Below are 18,753 nucleotides of genomic sequence, written 5' to 3' on the forward strand. Positions count from 1 at the left end.
CTCGTTGCATGCAGTGTGGAGTCAGTATTTCTAGTGATGTTCTACTAGAGTTAATACTTTAAAAAGTTGATATATACATAAATTTATTAACCAGCCAAATACCACAGACAAAGTAGCCCGGGACTATTTTGCACTGAGTTATGAAAGTTAAGGATAGAGAGATATTATGGAATAAAAGTTTCATATATAAATATGTAGAACTGTGACTTCTATTTTGGTGAATATAAGGCATCATAACCTTCTCATGCTGGAGTATTTATGGCTGAATATTTCTGCATTTAGGCTGTGAGTTCTTTGGACACAAATAAAGATGTGTCATGTCTTCTTAACTTTTCATCATGTATTACTGGAACCATGCAAATCAAGAAGGTTCTTTGGTCTCACAGGGGTTTTAAATACATATATTGCTTTCACATAACACTTTCAAGCTGAAAAGCCATACGGGGGGAAAAGTAACACAGACATTTTCTATTTGAAAAACACACCTCACAATATTTATTCATGAGTTATTCAAGATACATCAGACAGTATATACAAAATCTCAACTTTAAAATATCAAGAGATAATAATACAAATATTTATTTTTCTTTCTATAAAAACCTGCATCTTATTAAAAAATAGGCCTGCTTCTTCAGGACGGCTCTAAGCCTCAAGTCAGCTATTAGGTGTTTCTTGTGAAAGGTGATATTTATAAATTGGGGTGTGAGATTATTTTGAAAGAGCTACATGTGCCAAGCATGTATAGGTTTCCTACGTAAACTAATGCCTCCGTGCCTGTAAAAGTATGCTGTATGTGCAAGGACCTTTGTGTGTGCACATGTAAGAGTGTGTTCAGCGTACGAATCAAATGCATTTGTTGTTGACAGTGAACAAACACTCATACAGTTTTTCTATTCTGCATCCACGACAGTTTATAAAAATCACTTTTTATCTGAACAAACTCAAAATGTTCAGGTAATGGTATCATTAACAACTGCCTAACATTCTGCTACACTCTGACGCCATTCAAATACACCCAGAGGAGTGTACAATCTTAACACTAATGCGCAGCACAGGTAATGCAACAAGTCTTAAATTTCCACAATCTGACTGTGACAAACACACCAATCCTTTGCATTAACAAGATAATGCCCAAGATGCAGCAACATTTCTCATCCCAGCAGTGATGGCATGAGAGTCCCAGTGTTGAATCCTGGCAGTATCTGTTGGGTTACTTGAGTCTCATACAGCTGTGTGGTACACATTCAGCCTGTTCCTCCAGCTCAGGGCAGGGCGTGCCAGCATTGGCCGGCCGCAAGAGGATGTACCGTGTGCGGTGGCGGACCCCGCCTCTGGAGCAGGGACCCAGACACAAACCCCAGGATGACCAGAGAGACACTTCACAGTCCAGTGGTGTCACTGAATCAAAGGGGAAAGAGAAAAGACAGGATGTGTAAGTAAAGAAAGAAAAACTAGAGTCTAGAAGTACTAATCTCTGCAGAAGGTAGGGTCAGTAACTTTCAAGTGATGAAAATCATTGTAATAGCTTCATTAATGTGTGGCCCTCCCCTCTGATGTAAGGAATTATGTGGTCTTACCTGAGAAGCGCTGAGGACTGATGGAGTTTGGCAGAATATGATTGGACATTGGGGCTTGATGGTCAGGTGATCTGCTCTGTCGGGTGATCTTTATGCTGGCAATAGGCGGAAGCTCCTTTAAGCGTGGATAGTAGAAGGAGTTGGCTGGATGGTTCGGCAGCTGAGAGGTGATCTGAACAAGTCAGCAAAGAACAGTCAGGCGTAATTTATCGGGAGAGCCAGCAAATTCTCAACAAAGCCCACTTTAAAACACATGCTGGAAAGGATAGATGGTCTGTTATGTAAGAGAGGCCCTTCTTGCTCAAATCACCTCAGGTCAGGCATGAGCGCTGCCAAGCAATAGTTTAAGTGAAGACAGCCAAGAATGACTCCACATACCTGTGCTGTAACCTATTTCAAGAATTAGAAGAGGATTAAACACCTTACTTTGCTCTGGGAATGAATGCAGGAATGACTAAATTAAATGAGTCGAATGAACGAATGATAGTTTTTGTACTTGTGAAAACTGCAAAAGGTCACCTTTGTGATGTTTTCTACGGGGCTGGTGGGGAAGTTGGGAGAGGAGAAAGTGAATCCACTGTCTGTCCCTGCATCATAAGGCTGCAGGTCAAAGGTCACCTCCTGTTTCCACCGGCCGCCCTCACAAAGGTTGAGGCTGTCCACACCGACAAACCAATCGGGGCTGGGGATCATCTTCACCATCAGGGACAGCTGTTGATCAGAGGGAGAGAATCCGGTTAGTTCAAACTTTACTGTCAAAAAGGGAAATTTAGTTTACAGTGAAGGAAATAAAAAAGCATAATTAGACAAAATAAATACACAGGTCATATACTATTACAGATGAAATTTACTTGATAAGATCAGTTATTTATTAATCAATCAAGTCGATGGCTCATAAATTTGTTTGCCTTGTATATATAGAGCTAATTCTAAAATATAAGAAAGCTTTTTTTTGCAATTACAATTCTAACCTGAGACGGTGCACAAGGTAAACAATATACCTCCTAAACATCATCATGTTAGCATTAGCTTTGAGCTCAAAGCACTTCTGTGCCAAAGTAGAGCCTCACAGAGCTACTAAGGGGGGTGTATGCTCTGGTTTCTTTATTTCTTACGCAAGAGCAATAAAGTATGAGGAATATATTTTGTTATTTTACAAAGATTATTTTCTTTGTATGTGAATACTGATATTGCACTGCTGAGGTGATGCAGCTTTCTTGTCTGCCTTTGCTTTGTCAAATTGTAACTATGAATGAAACCACAAATATTTATTACAATACTTAATTTACATGAAGACGAAAGTTAGAGTCAGAGTAACAATCTAAGTACAGCTGTGATTATTTTTCTGGGTCCAATCAAAAGTCTTAGTGCAGCACCCTGGATGGGTGCAAGCTGACCTACAGCTCTTTGTGGTGAAATTGAAAATAAAATTACAATAATAATAATAAAAACAAACAACTATCAATCTGTCTTAAGAAAATTTGATCACCCCACCACAGTAATATTGTGTTATACTGACCCTTGTGTGTTGATATAAATGCAGTAAGCACAACATCATACACGCACACACACACACACACACACACACACACACACACACACACACACACACACACACACACACACACTCTGTTGTTGTCAGAATTTATAAACTTTGTAACTTATAAATGCAGGGACTGGAGACTACATGTGTACGCATGCATCACCCACTCAGTTTCCTGTGCAGCTTTAGACTGTGTCTCCTTTGTGATGGATGTTTCCTGAGAGCTGGTGACCTCATACAGGAAGTGGCCCGGGGGTCAGCACACACAGAGGTGGCAGACGCCCAGAAAACTGCACATTAAAAAATGCCTCCTCACTTGTGGCCCGATATTTGAGGACCTGGACTGAGCTGCAAAAGGGGCTAATATAAGGGTATGCATCGGTGGGCTTGGACTGCTTATGCATGGCTAGGAAAGGGTGGCCTGGAGTCGGATAGAGCGCTGCTGGATGGGAGAGTGCTGGAACAGACTTCAAACCAGTTCAGCAGGCAGAGCAGGCCACTCGGGACAGGAGGCAGGTAGTGTCAGCATGACACATGGGGTCTGTTTCTTGCCTCTGACGCACGGCAAGAAACAGAGAATCCAAATCAGAAGCAGCTCTGTTGCTTTTCAGAATTCTCCACTGATACCATCCTTCCTTCCTTCCTTTCGTCTCTCCTCTGCTAACATCCCTCCCTCCTCTTGTGCTTTTCAGACTCCTCTCAAACAGGGTTTTTTCTAAGAAGCGCTGTCCTGTTATATCCATTGGGTCACTCTGCAAGGACATCTCAGGGGTATCCCTCGTCACTGGCAATATACATGCCAGAAAATGTCTCTAGAGCACAGGTTGTTTCTCAAAGCTACCATGATCCCTCTTCTCCATCAAAGCAAATCTTCCCCGGAGAGAATGAGCTGTCCTAGAAAACCAGTCCAGGGCACCTTAACACTCACTGTTTTCCCATTTTCTGTGGTGCCACTGATCTTACAAAAGACAGAATCTTTAAGAATAATGCCAGCTGGATCCTGAATGGTACTTATTAGAATTGGCGTCTGGTTTAAATTATACATTTAACAGCAATAGCAGGAGGCTCAGGAATATGAAGATAGGAATCATATGTGTTTGGGATTTTTGGGGCATTGCGTCTGATTGTTTTTGTGTTTTTGTTTGTTGAAAGAAAAAGGATGGGATTTATAAATTAGTGTGTGGGCGACAGAAACAGGCTGACAGAAAAACTGATAAAGCTGTCAACAGATTCACATCATTCAGTCTCTCATTGTCATGTTTAACATAAACACACAATAGTAATACCATGTTTTTTTGTTCTGTCCGCCGATCTAAAAACAGAAAGACCCATTTAAAAGCAGCCACACCAATCATGTAAAGATGACAAGCTGTTAAGCTGCTGTCCATGACAAGTAGCCTACATACCAAAGATGCCCTCCAATACGATTGTTTATGATTTTTAAGGACCCTCAGGTTCAAGCAGTGGAATAACCAATAAACAAATGTACAGTAGGTCACCAACGTTCTAAAAATGCCAGTAAATGTTCGCCCGTCCTCTTTACCACTTTCCCTCTTATTCATCAGCTACATATGCTGTACACATAAATGAAAACATGATTTTATGTTTTAACTCCTGACACATTTTTCCACTGTGCCAGACCTCATTCCTACCTCAAATACTTTGCCTTAGCCCTGGGCCCCAAATTTAGCCCAAGCCTCCAAAAAAAGGGTCCATGACCTTTGATCTCACTATTCAGCAGAAGTCCAGCAATAAGCAAAGTTGTATCCTGGTTGGACAGCATTCCACATTTAACAGCCCTTTTTAAAATATGCACTAATATGTAAGATTATAGGCTTCAGTAAGCTGAGGTTGCCATATCGAACGGGTAACATTTCACAGTTTGGTGCAAAGTTTCCTCTTCGTGTTTCACCAGACAATGTTTCTTTGCAGCAGGGAATTTTTCACTAAAATCCTTCCTTGAAAACGATCCACTTGATTTGGCTAACTTAGGCTTTATATTAGCTTTGGCTGAACGTTTGCATGCAGTTTTGCGCAAATGCAAACGCAAAAGAAAAGATTACTTCTAGGCCTTTATGGTGGGGAAGAATGATTACAGCAACCAATAACCCTCTGTGTGCATGTGAGAATATTGTATTAAGGTAGACTTAATAAGATTTTAACCTATCCTTTAACTTTTCCCTTAAAGGAACAGTTTGACCTTTTGGGAAAAATACTCATTGGCTTACTTGCCAAGCTAGATGACAAAATTGATCCCATTTTTTCTAATAAATATAGAGCTGGAGCCTGCAGTTAGTTAGCATAAAGTTTGGAAATGAGTAATCAGCTAGCCAGGCTATGTCCAAGGTAACAAAATCCACTTATCAGCAGCTATAAAACTCACTAAATAACACATTATATCTCGTTTATTAAATGTGTAAAATTGTGAGTTTCAGTTTTACCTGCGTTATAACCTGGGTTATGTTGGGGGATGACAACAAGACTCCAGGAAGTGATTGCACCTAGCCAAAACAATCCAGCACAAACCCCCATAACATGGCATAATGCCCAAGAAGGGCATGGGAACCCGCAAATTTAGGGGTCCAATTTTTTTGATCGGCAAAAAAATGTGCGATTTATAACATACCAATGTTTACGCTGAACACAAAAAACAGGAAGTGATGTTGCATTTTCGGTTTGGGAAGTCCAATGTACACCTACCTTGGGGACCTTATGTGGCATGCCTTCCCGAGGGTCTGTATGAAATTTGGTAACAATAGGCCTCTAGGTGGCGTTCGAATCGATATCAAATGACACTCCCATAACATACTTTCATTTTATATCTCCGTAACCACCCCCTTTAATATGAAACTCTGACCATATAGTCACCACCGGCCCCTGACACCATATGCGACACCCTCGTTGTCAGCTTGCGCCCAGGTCAGCTTGCAGGGCCCCCTGCGGTGCAAAGGGCGCGGCTGGCGTCGGGAGACTTGGACCCAGCTTACAACTGCTTGCAGTTCTAGTTTTTGCTTTGTCTTTTGTACAGATTAATCAAACAAACAAGATGTAACACATTAATTAGTGAATTTCAGAGGTGTTGGTAGGCAGGTTTTGTTACTGCCGGACAGAACCAGGCAAGCTGTTTCCCACTGTCTCCGGTGTTTATGCTATGCTAAGCTAACCAGCTGCTGGCCAGTTTCAGATTTATCATACACAAGAGTATCATCAATCTTCTCATCTAACTCTCGACAAGAAAATGAATAAAAGTGTTTCCTGAGCTCACAGAGTTCAGTGGGACAAGCAGCAGACAGGCTGCAGACCGCGCAGGATGGATGTGGGCGTTTGTGGCTAAAGGCTTCAGCACTTGGGCTAAACATAGTCTGTTTGGATAGGGGAAAGAAGTGGTGAAGTGTTTGGTCAGAGCGGATGGACTACGTTATGTGGAGGCCCAGGTCACCAGATGACTGAATTCATTTAGTCAAACAGACGGTTTGTAACTCTGTCTGAGCTTGTGTGCTTTTGTGAATGAGTCTTGCTTCTACTTAAGTTTTATTTGTGCCTACCAGTGAGCACCGGGGCTGCATGAGCAACTCGGTGGAGCTGTGCCCGACGCCGTTAGGGATCCCGGCTGTTCGGTACATGGCGCCAACCGCGCGTTTCTTCCTCGCCTCCTTGGCCGCCTTCATCAGCTCCACCGTCACCCCAAGTTCAGAGAAGTTCTGCACCCCTGCACTGGCTGGAGCACCCTCCTCCCACAGCCGAAAACGGCCATTATGGCTGACCGCTAAAGGGAGAAAAGAAACACAAGAAAGAGGAAAAGACAGGAGTGAGATGCTTTTTCACTGGAATGCATATCAATGTCATTGAAGTACCACAGAGCCTCAGCCAGACAGTGAGATCATTTCCACCATGGAGCCTGTATGTATTTCTACGGCTGCCTCCTACTTCCTGCAATTAAGCAGATAATTCTGATGGAATTGCCCACATGCATGTCTTTGGCATTGTTTTATGGTTATAGTTACATCTTTTCTCCATCTATCACTGATAAAACCACCTCACAGGCCAGAGCTGCCAGGAGATAGGTCAGGATCTCGGCGTCAGCAGCCAGATGGTGGGCAAGTTTGTTTTTCTAAAACAATTTTGAAAACGCTTATTGACACTTTTTCGTACCCTTTGGGCCAACAGAACACTTTTCTTCACATTCTCGTATTTAGTTCTGGTTATCTATAAAATCTGTGGAGAATCAAGAGAGCGATTTAGGTTCAACTCTTTTCACCGCAGGTTCTGGAGCTCCGTGTTGAAACCCACAGAGCCACTGGCCTGGGCCAGTGGTTTTAAGTGCAGAGTAAGGTTAGCCAGAAACACACTGACAAATGCTCTGATGGTTCTTCCTTACCTCACTTTTCAGTACAGGCACACACACACACAACGGTGCATTTATACTTAAACACTCTTGACACATGAATTAACACACAAGCCGCACTGAGCCACATACACAACCTGCCCAGCACACTTCACACACTATCTTGTTTCTCCTCAAACTGCCATTACTTGTGCACTTAATTGCATTTCCATCCTAACAAATTTCCCACAAGCATCAAGACCTTGAAACTTGATAGCACATCACCTTTAAGCCCTACCAAGACGTTAAAGCTCACTTCCCGCACTTCCTAAATCGCTTGTGTTTTTGGCCATGACAAACTCCATACCCTCTTCCCTCTGGCAGTGTCCTTGGTCCCTTGCACCCAGGTCTCCGCAATAAAGGAACACAAAACCCTCCCAGGCCCCCAAAACCCCTCGACAGGTTATGCTTTTCTTTGTGCTGTGACAAACTCCATTTCCAACTTTTTGTCCCCTACTAGCAAATTGTCAGCCCATTGAGGGGGCCTTGTATTTTTCTTCTGTTGTGACGAAGCCCATTTCTTGTCCACCGGTTCCCAGGGACATTAAAAGCAATTATGGGTGTGTCCGAATCTCCGGTGCCTGTCTCTACGAGGAGTAAGTAGGCCATCACCCTCTGGCTGGGCAGCAGGGCACAAGTGGGAGTGCTGGAAACCATACAGAGCCATGGCTGCCACAGACGGTGATACACAAGGAGTCCAACACACACACACAAACATGCACACATGTACAAACATCTGCCATCCATCCCGTGCTCTATGGCTTAGGGGGGGAAAACAGAATGGAGGGGCCTGAATTGCTTCTTCTTCCTCCTCCTGGCTCTGAGGTAAGCGGTCTGACCCCACCGCACCCAAACTATCATCACCCACCTTCACCACCCCCAAAACCTCTACTGCAGTGATTACCGCCAACACTGTGGTAAACCAGCGGAAATGTGGGAAGGAGTGCAGAAGTGAGTTGAAGAAATAGAGAAATATTAAAGATATGCCTGGACAGAACTTTGAGAAAAAACGTGTAAAACTCCATCTGGTAGCATTTAGACTGTCTTTCTTGCTCTGCTTCTTGCTGCTTTGCTCATTAACATTGCTCACCCCTGTGAATGCATCATGTGTATTCTGACAAATGAGACCCTAAACCTCTTAACACATGATGGTGAAGCTAACCGGTGTCCATTCATCTCACTGTCCCTGGATCATCTACTCTTTAACACAAAAAAATATGTGTGCAGTCTTTCTCACCTAAGAGTTTGGACCACTGTGCAGGGGGTCGGAACAGTGGATACTGCTTGGGGAATGCCTGCGGACTCCAGTGACCTGTAAAGACCAGGATATAGGAAGCGGGACCCTTGGCTGTGCACTCTGTCCCATTGAGTGGCCGCAGAGGTCCAGCAAAAGTGAGGCAAAGCACCAGGAGTACAAGGAGCAGCTGCTGCAGCCAACCGCAGGTCAGGCGCTCCAATGACATCATCTGGAAGAAATGGAGAAATGACAAATGGCTGTGTAAGTACGCTTTACATGGTAGTGATGCATAAGCTTTGCACAAGGTAGGGTTCCCGGCACAAAAAACAATAACGATGACGATCAAAAATGTTCTCTTGAATACAATTAAATGTGTGGCGCATTTTAAGGAAGCTTCTCAGAAGTCCTTTGGCGCACAGTCTTTGTCCATCAGCAAGCAAATGAAAGGATCTTACCATAAACATTTAGGAAACCAAACCCAGAAAATGCTGGAAAATCAGTATAAGGAGGCAAACTCCACATCCCAGCCCTCATATTACAACACATTCATCTTATCTAGAAGAAAGCATATTGACCCCATTGACCCTGGAGCCTTTGACTAAAAGAAGTCCTCCCATTCCCATGGGCTGAGTGTGTTGGTCCACAGCCAATCTGCTACAATGCAAAACGGTTAATATTCAAACGCCGTGATGGTAATGTCTGCCACAGAAGCTGTCCTAAAATAAAACAACATAGATGACATATCTGAGGATAGATGCAAATCCTGTCTGCTCTGCTGCTCTACTGACCTCACTGACTGACCATCCACTGACCACTGGCTGCTGAGTCAGACCTGCTCTATTAAGAGATGCAGAGAGGGGAGGATTGCTCAAAAACACAGTTAAGCCTTACATTTCATTGGCCGAAGAGTTCAGTTTTTGCTTGCTGACACTGCTGCCAGTGGGTGTTTGTGGTTTATTTTTTACGATGCTCCAAGAGATGTGAATCATATCTATACTACCTCTCTCCTCTCCTCACCTGTGAACACACATCCACTCATCTCATCCTTCTCTCCACCTTCCACACCCACACTCTTCATCCCGTCTCTGCAAACAGCACGACAAACTGTTCCATTGTGTGTGAGAATCAGTGTACGCACATACTTGAGTTTTTAAGGCTGCATTCAAAATGTAAAATATTCCGGAAAATCACTGAAAGAAATTTGGCATAGGCGTGACACAGTTTTTGTTGTTTCTGTTCGGTTCTGAGGACATTTTCTCTGAATGCATTTTAAAATGTTTGAATACTTGGCAGATTTTTTAATTTTGAGACGAAAGTTTATGACTTGATGACAGATGAATTTTCTGTTTGTGTGTTACAGACAGAGAGAATGATGTTTTGTGGCTGCGGTCTTGTGTGGCGTTTCTATCGGTTACTATACTATAACTAAACCTCCAAGCAGCTGCAGAATGCAGACAGTTAAATTTGGGGCGACTGGAGCACAAACACATTCACACACACACCACGGACGCACATAACACTCATGTCCTGCTGCACATTGTCCCTGAAGTCTATTTCCAGAGGTCAGATAGTATTACTCCGCCAATATAGCTGCAAAACTCCAACTCTGACACTTTTCTGACCGCAGCCTTATATGTTACTGAGTGTTTTATCAATTCCCTGTTTCCATTAAATGTATATTAACCACTGCACAGTTTTACAGCCAGCCATAAAAATACCTCGAGTATGGAGACACACAGAGAGCCCAGCTTTGATCTCAGTGCTCAGTCATCTGATCATCTCACCGGCTACAACTTTGCTGCCCTGCAGGAGGCAGATAAAGCTCCAGGTCGAGATGCTTAACTACGCAACTAGTTCCAACGTTCTCTTGGAAACATTTATATTATTTTCAGACTGATAATAAGCAGTTTTTGACGCTTGTGCTCGAGCTCCATGTGCTCGGGGCAGATGGAAGTTCACAGCCTGGAGCTGGAAGTTTTTCACATGAGTTTTTGATCTTAACTGCTACTGTCCCGTCTGCCCAGTCCACTATGTTTAGTACGGAAAAGGAGGTCAGTCCTGTCGCAGGCTGTTGCAAAGATATACCTCTTTTACAGTCTCTTTTACACACACAGCCCCACACATTCCAGACAAGGAACATCAACATTGTTTAACTGGAAAATCACAGCAAGTGATTTGGTGCACACACTGAACATTTTAACAAAATGATTTGTTTCTGATATGCTGTAAGGGAAATCTGTTAGTTGATGTCATTCTCTCTTTTGCCATAATCAGATGACCCTATATAATATACTGTGAGACGTTGGCTCAGTAGACACTTCGACTTTTGAACTTGTCACACTGACACTAAAACACACTAAGGAGACATTGCTTGAATTCCCACACTGACACACTGGACTTTATCAGGCCACACACACACACACACAAACATACACACACACTATCAGCTGATGTTTGCTGCTGCTCCTGAAAACACATACAGTAATAATAATATATGTTATTAGACTATATGGTATTTATCGATGCATACAGAGGCACGTGCTTACTTTGAGTCTAAAAGTTTACATTCTCACACCACAGACCTGCTCTCATCAGCTAACGTAGACAGCAGCTTTTCTGTCAGGCACAAGACACAATAAAATGAGGGTACGTGGCATGGGGCCAAATGTAGCGGCTGCCGCCCCATGGGCACCTTCACTGTGTAATTACACCAGACTCATGCAGAGATAATACACACATCCAGCTCAGCTCATACAGGCAGGTATGCATGCACAAGCACAGATTTGTGCGCACAGCAGGAGGTATGTTCATTTTTAACAAGGGGATGGCGGCGAGGTAATTTGCTGTTTTCCCAAAGATTTGTCTCAGAAAATCTTTTATTGAGGGGCCGTGGCGGATTCAGTTGTTTGTGGTAAAAAAAGACACGCTCTGTCTTGAATTATCCTGTCTACACAATCCTGTATAATATGCACTATATCTTGGCCTTTTCACCTTCATGCATACACACAGAAACACAGACAGATAGGAGCACTGGGCCAGGAGTGCATCACAACAGGTCAAAACTTGACTCATGCAGGCAAGGAAGATATCATGACAGTGTAAGTAGCAGTTCAGACAGAGAGAAGAGTGAGGAGGGCATGCAGATTTGCCTGATGTACTTAACTAATGCCACATTTTCCGCAGAAAGACCAGAGAGGATGGACAGTGCATGTACATACCTGTATATTTTAAAGAAATTGCACCAGTGAAGGTGAAATGCACAAATATATGCGAAAATCAATATAGATAATATTAGTTGTGTGAACTCTGTGGCGATAGATTTGTGTGCAAAAAAACTTCAATTACTTGGTGGTGGTTTAATAAATAAAACCACTCAAAAGTATACAATAACAGCTGCAACATTAAAATGCTGCTCACACCTTAATCAATCTTAATAATCTCATAGCATAAATCACAGTGTAATAATATAACATTCTGCACAATTAGCAACTTTTACTTTTGATACTTTTCTATAATTCTACAATACACTTATATTAATATATTGAAGCAACATTTTAAATGTGTACCTTTTACTTGTAAAGGAGCATTTTTGCACTGTGATGAATCTACTTTTTTTTAAAATAAGGGATATAAACATTTCTTCCCCCACTGCATGCATTTACTCAAAAACACTACATCTTTCAGGTAAAGAAACAAGCTTACTGGATTTCACATGGCTGTAAAAAAACAACAACACTTGCATTCGTAGTCTCGTGTGGAGAATGAATGGAGCCTCAGTGTGTCTTACCTGTGAAGCTCAGTCAGTGACAGGGAGAAGCTGCAGCAGAATCAGCAGGACACAGCTTCACTCACTTGTTCTCCTCCTCTCTTTCTCTCCGCCGTAACCTTCTGTCTGGTGCAGCCTTATCAGCCTTTATCCCTCTATCCTCAGTCTTTATCTCGCTTTCCAAAATTCTCTCCTCCTCCCTTCTCTCTCACATCGTATCTCCTCACATTACCCTCCTTCTCTCGCTTTCTCCTCCCCCTCCTCCTCTTTTCTCCCCCTACCTCTCCTTGTATGGAAAGGCAGTTAAAAGCCTCACTCCTCTCCCCCACTATCCCTCTCTCCTCTCTCTCTATCTGTCTCTTTCTGTAGTCTTTCAGTTGAGGCTGTGTAAACTCAGCAACCTCATTGCTGACAAGGTAATCAACACCACATTGGCCTCGCTTAACATACACCACTCAGCATTGTGTATTTTCTTCTTCAGCGCATGCTGTCAGACTTGAGAGGAGGTCGGTTGCTGAATAATGGCAGTAAAATGAAAGGAGAAATGTGAAATGGGGCTTACACACAGGCATGCAACCTAGATAACAGACGTCTGGACAGAAGTAAAGGATTTTTATTTCCGCAGTTAATTTACTGATTGGACATTGCAGAGAATCAAAGGGTTTTAAATGGTTTCCGTCTTTTTCCCCCCTTTCAAGGAATCCCTTTTCCTCGGTTCAGGGTTTGTGTGTGTCAGAGACGTGTGGTCACCAGTTCCCACAGCTGGTACACACATGGACAACCAGGGTGGGTTTCTGTTACCGGCAGCCACTCGCTTATCAACATGTCAAGGCAAAGGCTAAACGAGGTTGTGTGTGTGTGTGTGTGTGTGTGTGTGTGTGTGTGTGTGTGTGTGTGTGTTGTTACTTTCCTGGTTATTATCCCTGGTTATGACGCAACAAAGGAGTCAAACAATATTTCATCGAACAATCTACTTCACACACACACATTTGTTCTTCTATCCATGTGGGGATGTCTTATTGACATAATGTATACTCTAGCCCCTTGCTCTAACCATAACCTCTATAAAATACAGTCTCCACCACATCCCCATCGCTTAGTGTCCATTCAGATTAAAGTTCCCACCGGGATAAAAAACATGAAACACACACAAACGTCACTGTATCACTCCACTGTGAGCCTGCAGGAATGACTGGAGACTAAGAGGAGCATTGAAATGAAAATATGAATAGGGGTTAGATGTGGATCAGGTAACAATTTCTATCTATCTATCTATCTATCTATCTATCTATCTATCTATCTATCTATCTATCTATCTATCTATCTATCTATCTATCTATCTATCTATCTATCTATCTATCTATCTATCTATCTATCTATCTATCTATCGTGTGTCTCTGTATTTGAAAGTAGGTTACGGGAAAAACCCAGACTTCCCTGCTGCTTCCCACTGATTAATGACAGTGAGCTCAGCATCTAGATTGACTCAGGTTAATATGAAACGTCATTGACACATTGTCAAATACAAAGGGGTGCGTACGTGTGAGCACACACTGCACACACAAAGTCCTTCAAAATGTGAACTCGAACGCTGGCACATACAGCAGTGGACATTTAGACCCACATGTGCCAGCAAACCTATGCGGGAAAAGTGACTAGAACACACACATCCACAGTTTGCAGTTAAACCACACTCTGTGACGCACACGCAGCACGCATGCACACGCGCACACACACACACACACGCAGGGCTAGTATTAGGACACCAGATACAGCAGCAGAATGGTCGCAGGTTGCCTGACTGACGCAAAACTCCAAGATAGATGAAGGTTTTCTTCCTGTCAATCACGTGCTAACGTCAACGTTACGCGAGCCAAGTGAGTGAAGCAATGAGAGGAAAACCATGAGCTAATCACAGAGCGTTGTGCCTGAGCCATACTAGCTTCAGTGTCTCAGCTTCACCGCTACAAACCCTTCAGACCCCTAAGACAGACACAAGGAAAGAGCAGCATTAGGAACAGATGGATAATATTGATTGCATGCCTTCTGTTCCAATATTATGGTTGGTTAGTTGCCTTTTGACAACAGTAATGGTGTATTCAATATTTCTCTTGTCAACAAATCCCAGGAAAAGAACAAAACCAACAATTTGTTATTTAATCTCTTAAAAGATTAAAAATAAAGTAGGTTTGGTTTCAAATTGGTGGGGGGGGAGTCTCAATTAGCGGAGGGTCTGGGGGGTCAAAGGGTCAAACACGTAATTAGCATCCCTTTTCGAAGAACATCATTTACCCAGGCTTCTTTTTCGGTAAAAGGGGCAAAATTATGGAATTCTCTGCCAGATCACTTGAAATGTATCCCGACATTAGCCTCCTTAAAAAAAACTTACGTACTATTCCTCTGATTGGCTAACCCTACCCATTACCCCATACTAACAACCTAACCAATGGAGGCAAAGGGTACTAGCCAATCAGAAGCAGAGTTGTCAAAAATCTAAAGAAAACAAAAACACAAACAATTTTATGCCCCACATGCACACTTTCTGCATCAATTCATGGTGAAAATGTTGTTATTTATGTAAAGGAAAACCCAAAATTCAGGCATAGTGACAAGTCAAAATATAATGGAATATAATGCAGTAAGGCTTTCAGGCCTGCAAGTTTTAATAATGGGCAGGTAACATTCCCTCAATATTAATTAGCAAAATAGCAAACAACACTTCTAAGTAAACTTGATAAACATTATCTAGTAGTTAGCTGCCATCACAACTCATAACTTACATTTGAGACTTTTTGAGAAAATATCAGATATCCTCCTCCTTTTCACTCTTGCTCCTCCCCAGTTATCTACCGTGCATAGTTTGTTCTTCTTCTTTCTGTTTTATGGCAGGTTGCAACCATTGCTTTTGAGGTTAATTACTGCCCCCACTTACTTGGCCGGATGCATTGTTGAGGGGAAAATGCACGTGTGCTACAAATTGAAGGGGATATGCACCCTGCGTCCCTCCCCGAGATCTACAGCAATGCTCTCAATCCTGGCTGATTCCTCTTCTCTATTTGTGGCACTCAGCTCAAAGCTCATACAGTGACAATGATGTAAATCTTGAACAAGACTATTCTACAGCCATGTTAGCGGCTCTGTGAGGCTGTACTGAAGCTCAGCGGTGATTTGAGCTTAAGTACAGTCGAGGCTGTTGGGAGTCTCATTAGCTTTACAGGTATGATGGCGCTTGTTGAAAGGTTCAGGTCAGGATCACCAAAATTATTACAATTTTTTAAAAATAGATTTTAGAGGCATTTCAATTTGGATCAGAATCAGAATCAGAAAGAGCTTTATTGCCAAGTAATGTTTTACACGTACAAGGAATTTGATTTGGTGATAACATGCTACATGTAGACAAACATACAGTTGACATAAATAAATGTAGAAATATGGAATAAACATATGCAAGTTATATAAGAATAATAAAGGAATAAAATAATTGAGAAAAATATAGAAAACCACTGACTGACCAATCAACTTTTTTAATTGATCCACACCACTGGCATGACTAAAACACAAATATATACAGTATTTTGGGCTCAGTCATTTCCTAAAACATCTGGGCACTGTAGTATTTAGCAAACATTACTCAACAGGATATAAAATAATGTGTTGGTTGGAGACTATTTTGAGCTGTAGATTAATACACGTTTGTTTCTGTGTCTTTGGACAATAATGGATCGGAAGAACAAGCTAAAACAGGCTTCTATCAGGATACACAGTCACTACATGTTAGTGTGATCAATTAATTGTTGGTTTTAGTCTTTTCATTAGGTCTGATGACACTAAAATATATATAAAATACAGAATAATGAGCCTTATATTCTAAGTCAAGTTGTTCAAATAAAGATGCACTGTGTATCTTTTGAAAGGGAAAACAAAGCTGCAGACTGACGGTAATGCAACATCTGAGTCATTCGATGGCTGGAATAATATTTAATCATTCCAAAGACAACCAAAGGCAAATATTTACCCACTCGGCTTTGGGGTTGGTAGCATGATCCCTCCAAGTGGGATAGGTCATCTGTCTGTAGACTAATTCATCACACAGACATGTATGCACAAGCATACACATATACTAACTTTCTCTCTCACACACAGACATCCTGATCTGCAATCAAGGCCCAAAACTATTTTACTTAGTTGATGTTCTCATCTCTGGACCTCAGTTAAATGATCTTGCATGGCCTTTGACCTTTGAGTCGTCTTCTTCTTTTTTGTGACCCACTTACTGAAACCAATAGAAGTTACCGAAGCAGGATGGCCCATCCCATCACACAAAATAGTTTATTGAAGGTACAGACCCAGGAGCAGTATGGGAACCAGTACTGCCATTTTACTGGTTTGACTAGTATATTCCTAAACCTGATGAAATCTGAGGCCTCCTCCTGCTCCTAATAACTATTTGATTGATTGCCATTTTGAACAAACATTCATGTCACGTCTCCAGAGGATGAATCCTAGTGCCTTTGGTGATCCTTTCCTCTTAACTCTAGTGCCACCATAAAGTTGACATTTGTGGTTTTGAGTATACATTTCCACAACTATTGAATTGATTACCATAAAATTTGGTTCACACATTCATGTCCGATGTGATAACTTTTCATCTAGTGCCATCATCAGGTTTTTATTTGTCCAAGACTTTAGTTTATGATCAAATATTATTATTTTTATTATATATCAGTGCTACTTAGTAAATGTTAGCATACCACGCTAAACTAAAATGGTGACTATGGTTACCATTAAACCTGCTAAACGTCATCATGTTAGCGTTGTTGTGAGCATGTCTGGATGCAAACATTAGCATTTAGCTCACAGTGTCAGAACTAGCATATATATAATCATTTTAGTTAGAGACTCCCTGGCACATGAGCCAACAACTATGCTTAACATTCAGTATATGGTCCAAATCAGGATGATCCAAATGAGACAGTGACAATCCAAAAGAACAAGAATATGACTCTCACCGCAAGGGAGGTTGAGAATACAAAAGCTAAGTTGAAACATAGTTAGGATGAACAGGGACATACATCCGGTAAACTGTTAGCATGGCAAATCAGAAGAAGCCTCTAGAAATAATTTCATCCAGTAAATCTTATGTGACTGATGTGGTTCGCCACCCAACCACTCTGAATTCTTTCAGTTGTTATATTAATTAGGGGGTGTTAATACTGATGAAACAAAACTAGACAGTTTAGACCTCTCTGTACTTTGTTAAATAGAATCTTGAAAATAAGATAACTACACAAGAGGTGACAGATGCTCTTAGCCAGGCTCCTGTGAGGTAGACCAGATGGTTTCTTGAATGACATTGTTGAGTAAATTAACAAACCCTGTTTTAGACATGTTTAACCATTCAGCTGAAGTCTGATAGTTTTATTAAAACCATGGAGGGATGCTAAATTGGGTGGACCACTCTCACTATCTGATTATAAGACATAAACCAATGCTAGGCTGGCTGTTTTGTGCACTTGTGATTGAGCCTTTAGCCATCACAATAACTTCACACCCCTTAAGGGATCAGCTCTCAATGATTTGTTAGATACCTATAATGTAAAAGTTAGTGTAAAGCTAATTTCTAAAAAAGCGTAGCCTTGCCTCTCAGCCTCCCTGTAGAGCAGTTGTCGTAGTCTAACTTTGCTTTTCAGAGGGACACCCACTACATGACTTATCTGGGTTAAAAGATCTCTAATCATTTAAACAATGATAAATTACATTCACTTAAATTTGAGCCTTTGGTTAAAAGGGTTAACAATGATTGAGACAGAACGATTCCATATTTATTTCAAACTCTCCACATCCCAAAATCAAATTTCAAGACAATTATTTTGGAAATTACAAACCTTGATCTCCAGGTTTATATGTTGGGGAAGCTACACAACATAAAAATGACTATGTAATCCTTATCCACGAAGAAGGCTGAAGCTTCCAAACTTCCAGCTCTCTTACTGGGCAGCCCAAATTAGATCAATCTGGGTTTGGCTAAATCATTTTGACAACCTTCCTATTGGGAAGCAGACAGAGCAGTTTTATGCAGATGAGGTTCCACTGCCAGGTATTACTTTTATTAAGAGATATCTCATTGATAACAAACAGGTGTAGACAATCGTCTCATAAATCTTATCTCTAGAATTTGGGTGGGTATTAAGGTATACCTCCATAGTACTAGTGTTAAATAAACAAACACCCATTCATATTAATACC

General features: G+C 41.7%; 1 protein-coding gene across 1 annotated transcript; it reads right to left on the bottom strand.

Moving 5' to 3' along the window:
• Positions 1 to 472: 472 nt before the first annotated feature.
• On the bottom strand, positions 473 to 12,686 carry spon2a (spondin 2a, extracellular matrix protein). Its single transcript, XM_038698672.1, has 6 exons — positions 12,529 to 12,686; positions 8,742 to 8,970; positions 6,666 to 6,886; positions 2,097 to 2,288; positions 1,578 to 1,749; positions 473 to 1,398 (listed from the first exon to the last, which is right to left on the bottom strand). The coding sequence occupies exons 2-6, from the start codon at positions 8,968 to 8,970 to the stop codon at positions 1,211 to 1,213; spliced, it is 1,002 nt and encodes a 333-aa protein (XP_038554600.1). The 5' UTR covers positions 12,529 to 12,686; the 3' UTR covers positions 473 to 1,210.
• Between the last annotated feature and the right edge of the window lie 6,067 nt (positions 12,687 to 18,753).

Source organism: Micropterus salmoides, unplaced genomic scaffold, assembly GCF_014851395.1.
Source record: "Micropterus salmoides isolate LMB-PRFRI ecotype aquatic unplaced genomic scaffold, ASM1485139v1 Ms_hic_scaffold_5, whole genome shotgun sequence".
Lineage (NCBI taxonomy): Eukaryota > Metazoa > Chordata > Actinopteri > Centrarchiformes > Centrarchidae > Micropterus > Micropterus salmoides.

Excerpts from the sequence above, each read along its gene's own strand:
- spon2a (XM_038698672.1), bottom strand. The coding sequence starts at position 8,970 with ATGATGTCATTGGAGCGCCTGACCTGCGGTTGGCTGCAGCAGCTGCTC. Across the intron at positions 1,750-2,096 it reads CCGTAGAAAACATCACAAAG|ATCACCTCTCAGCTGCCGAA; the intron begins GTGACCTTTTGC and ends TGACTTGTTCAG. Across the intron at positions 1,399-1,577 it reads CAGTCCTCAGCGCTTCTCAG|TGACACCACTGGACTGTGAA; the intron begins GTAAGACCACAT and ends CCTTTGATTCAG.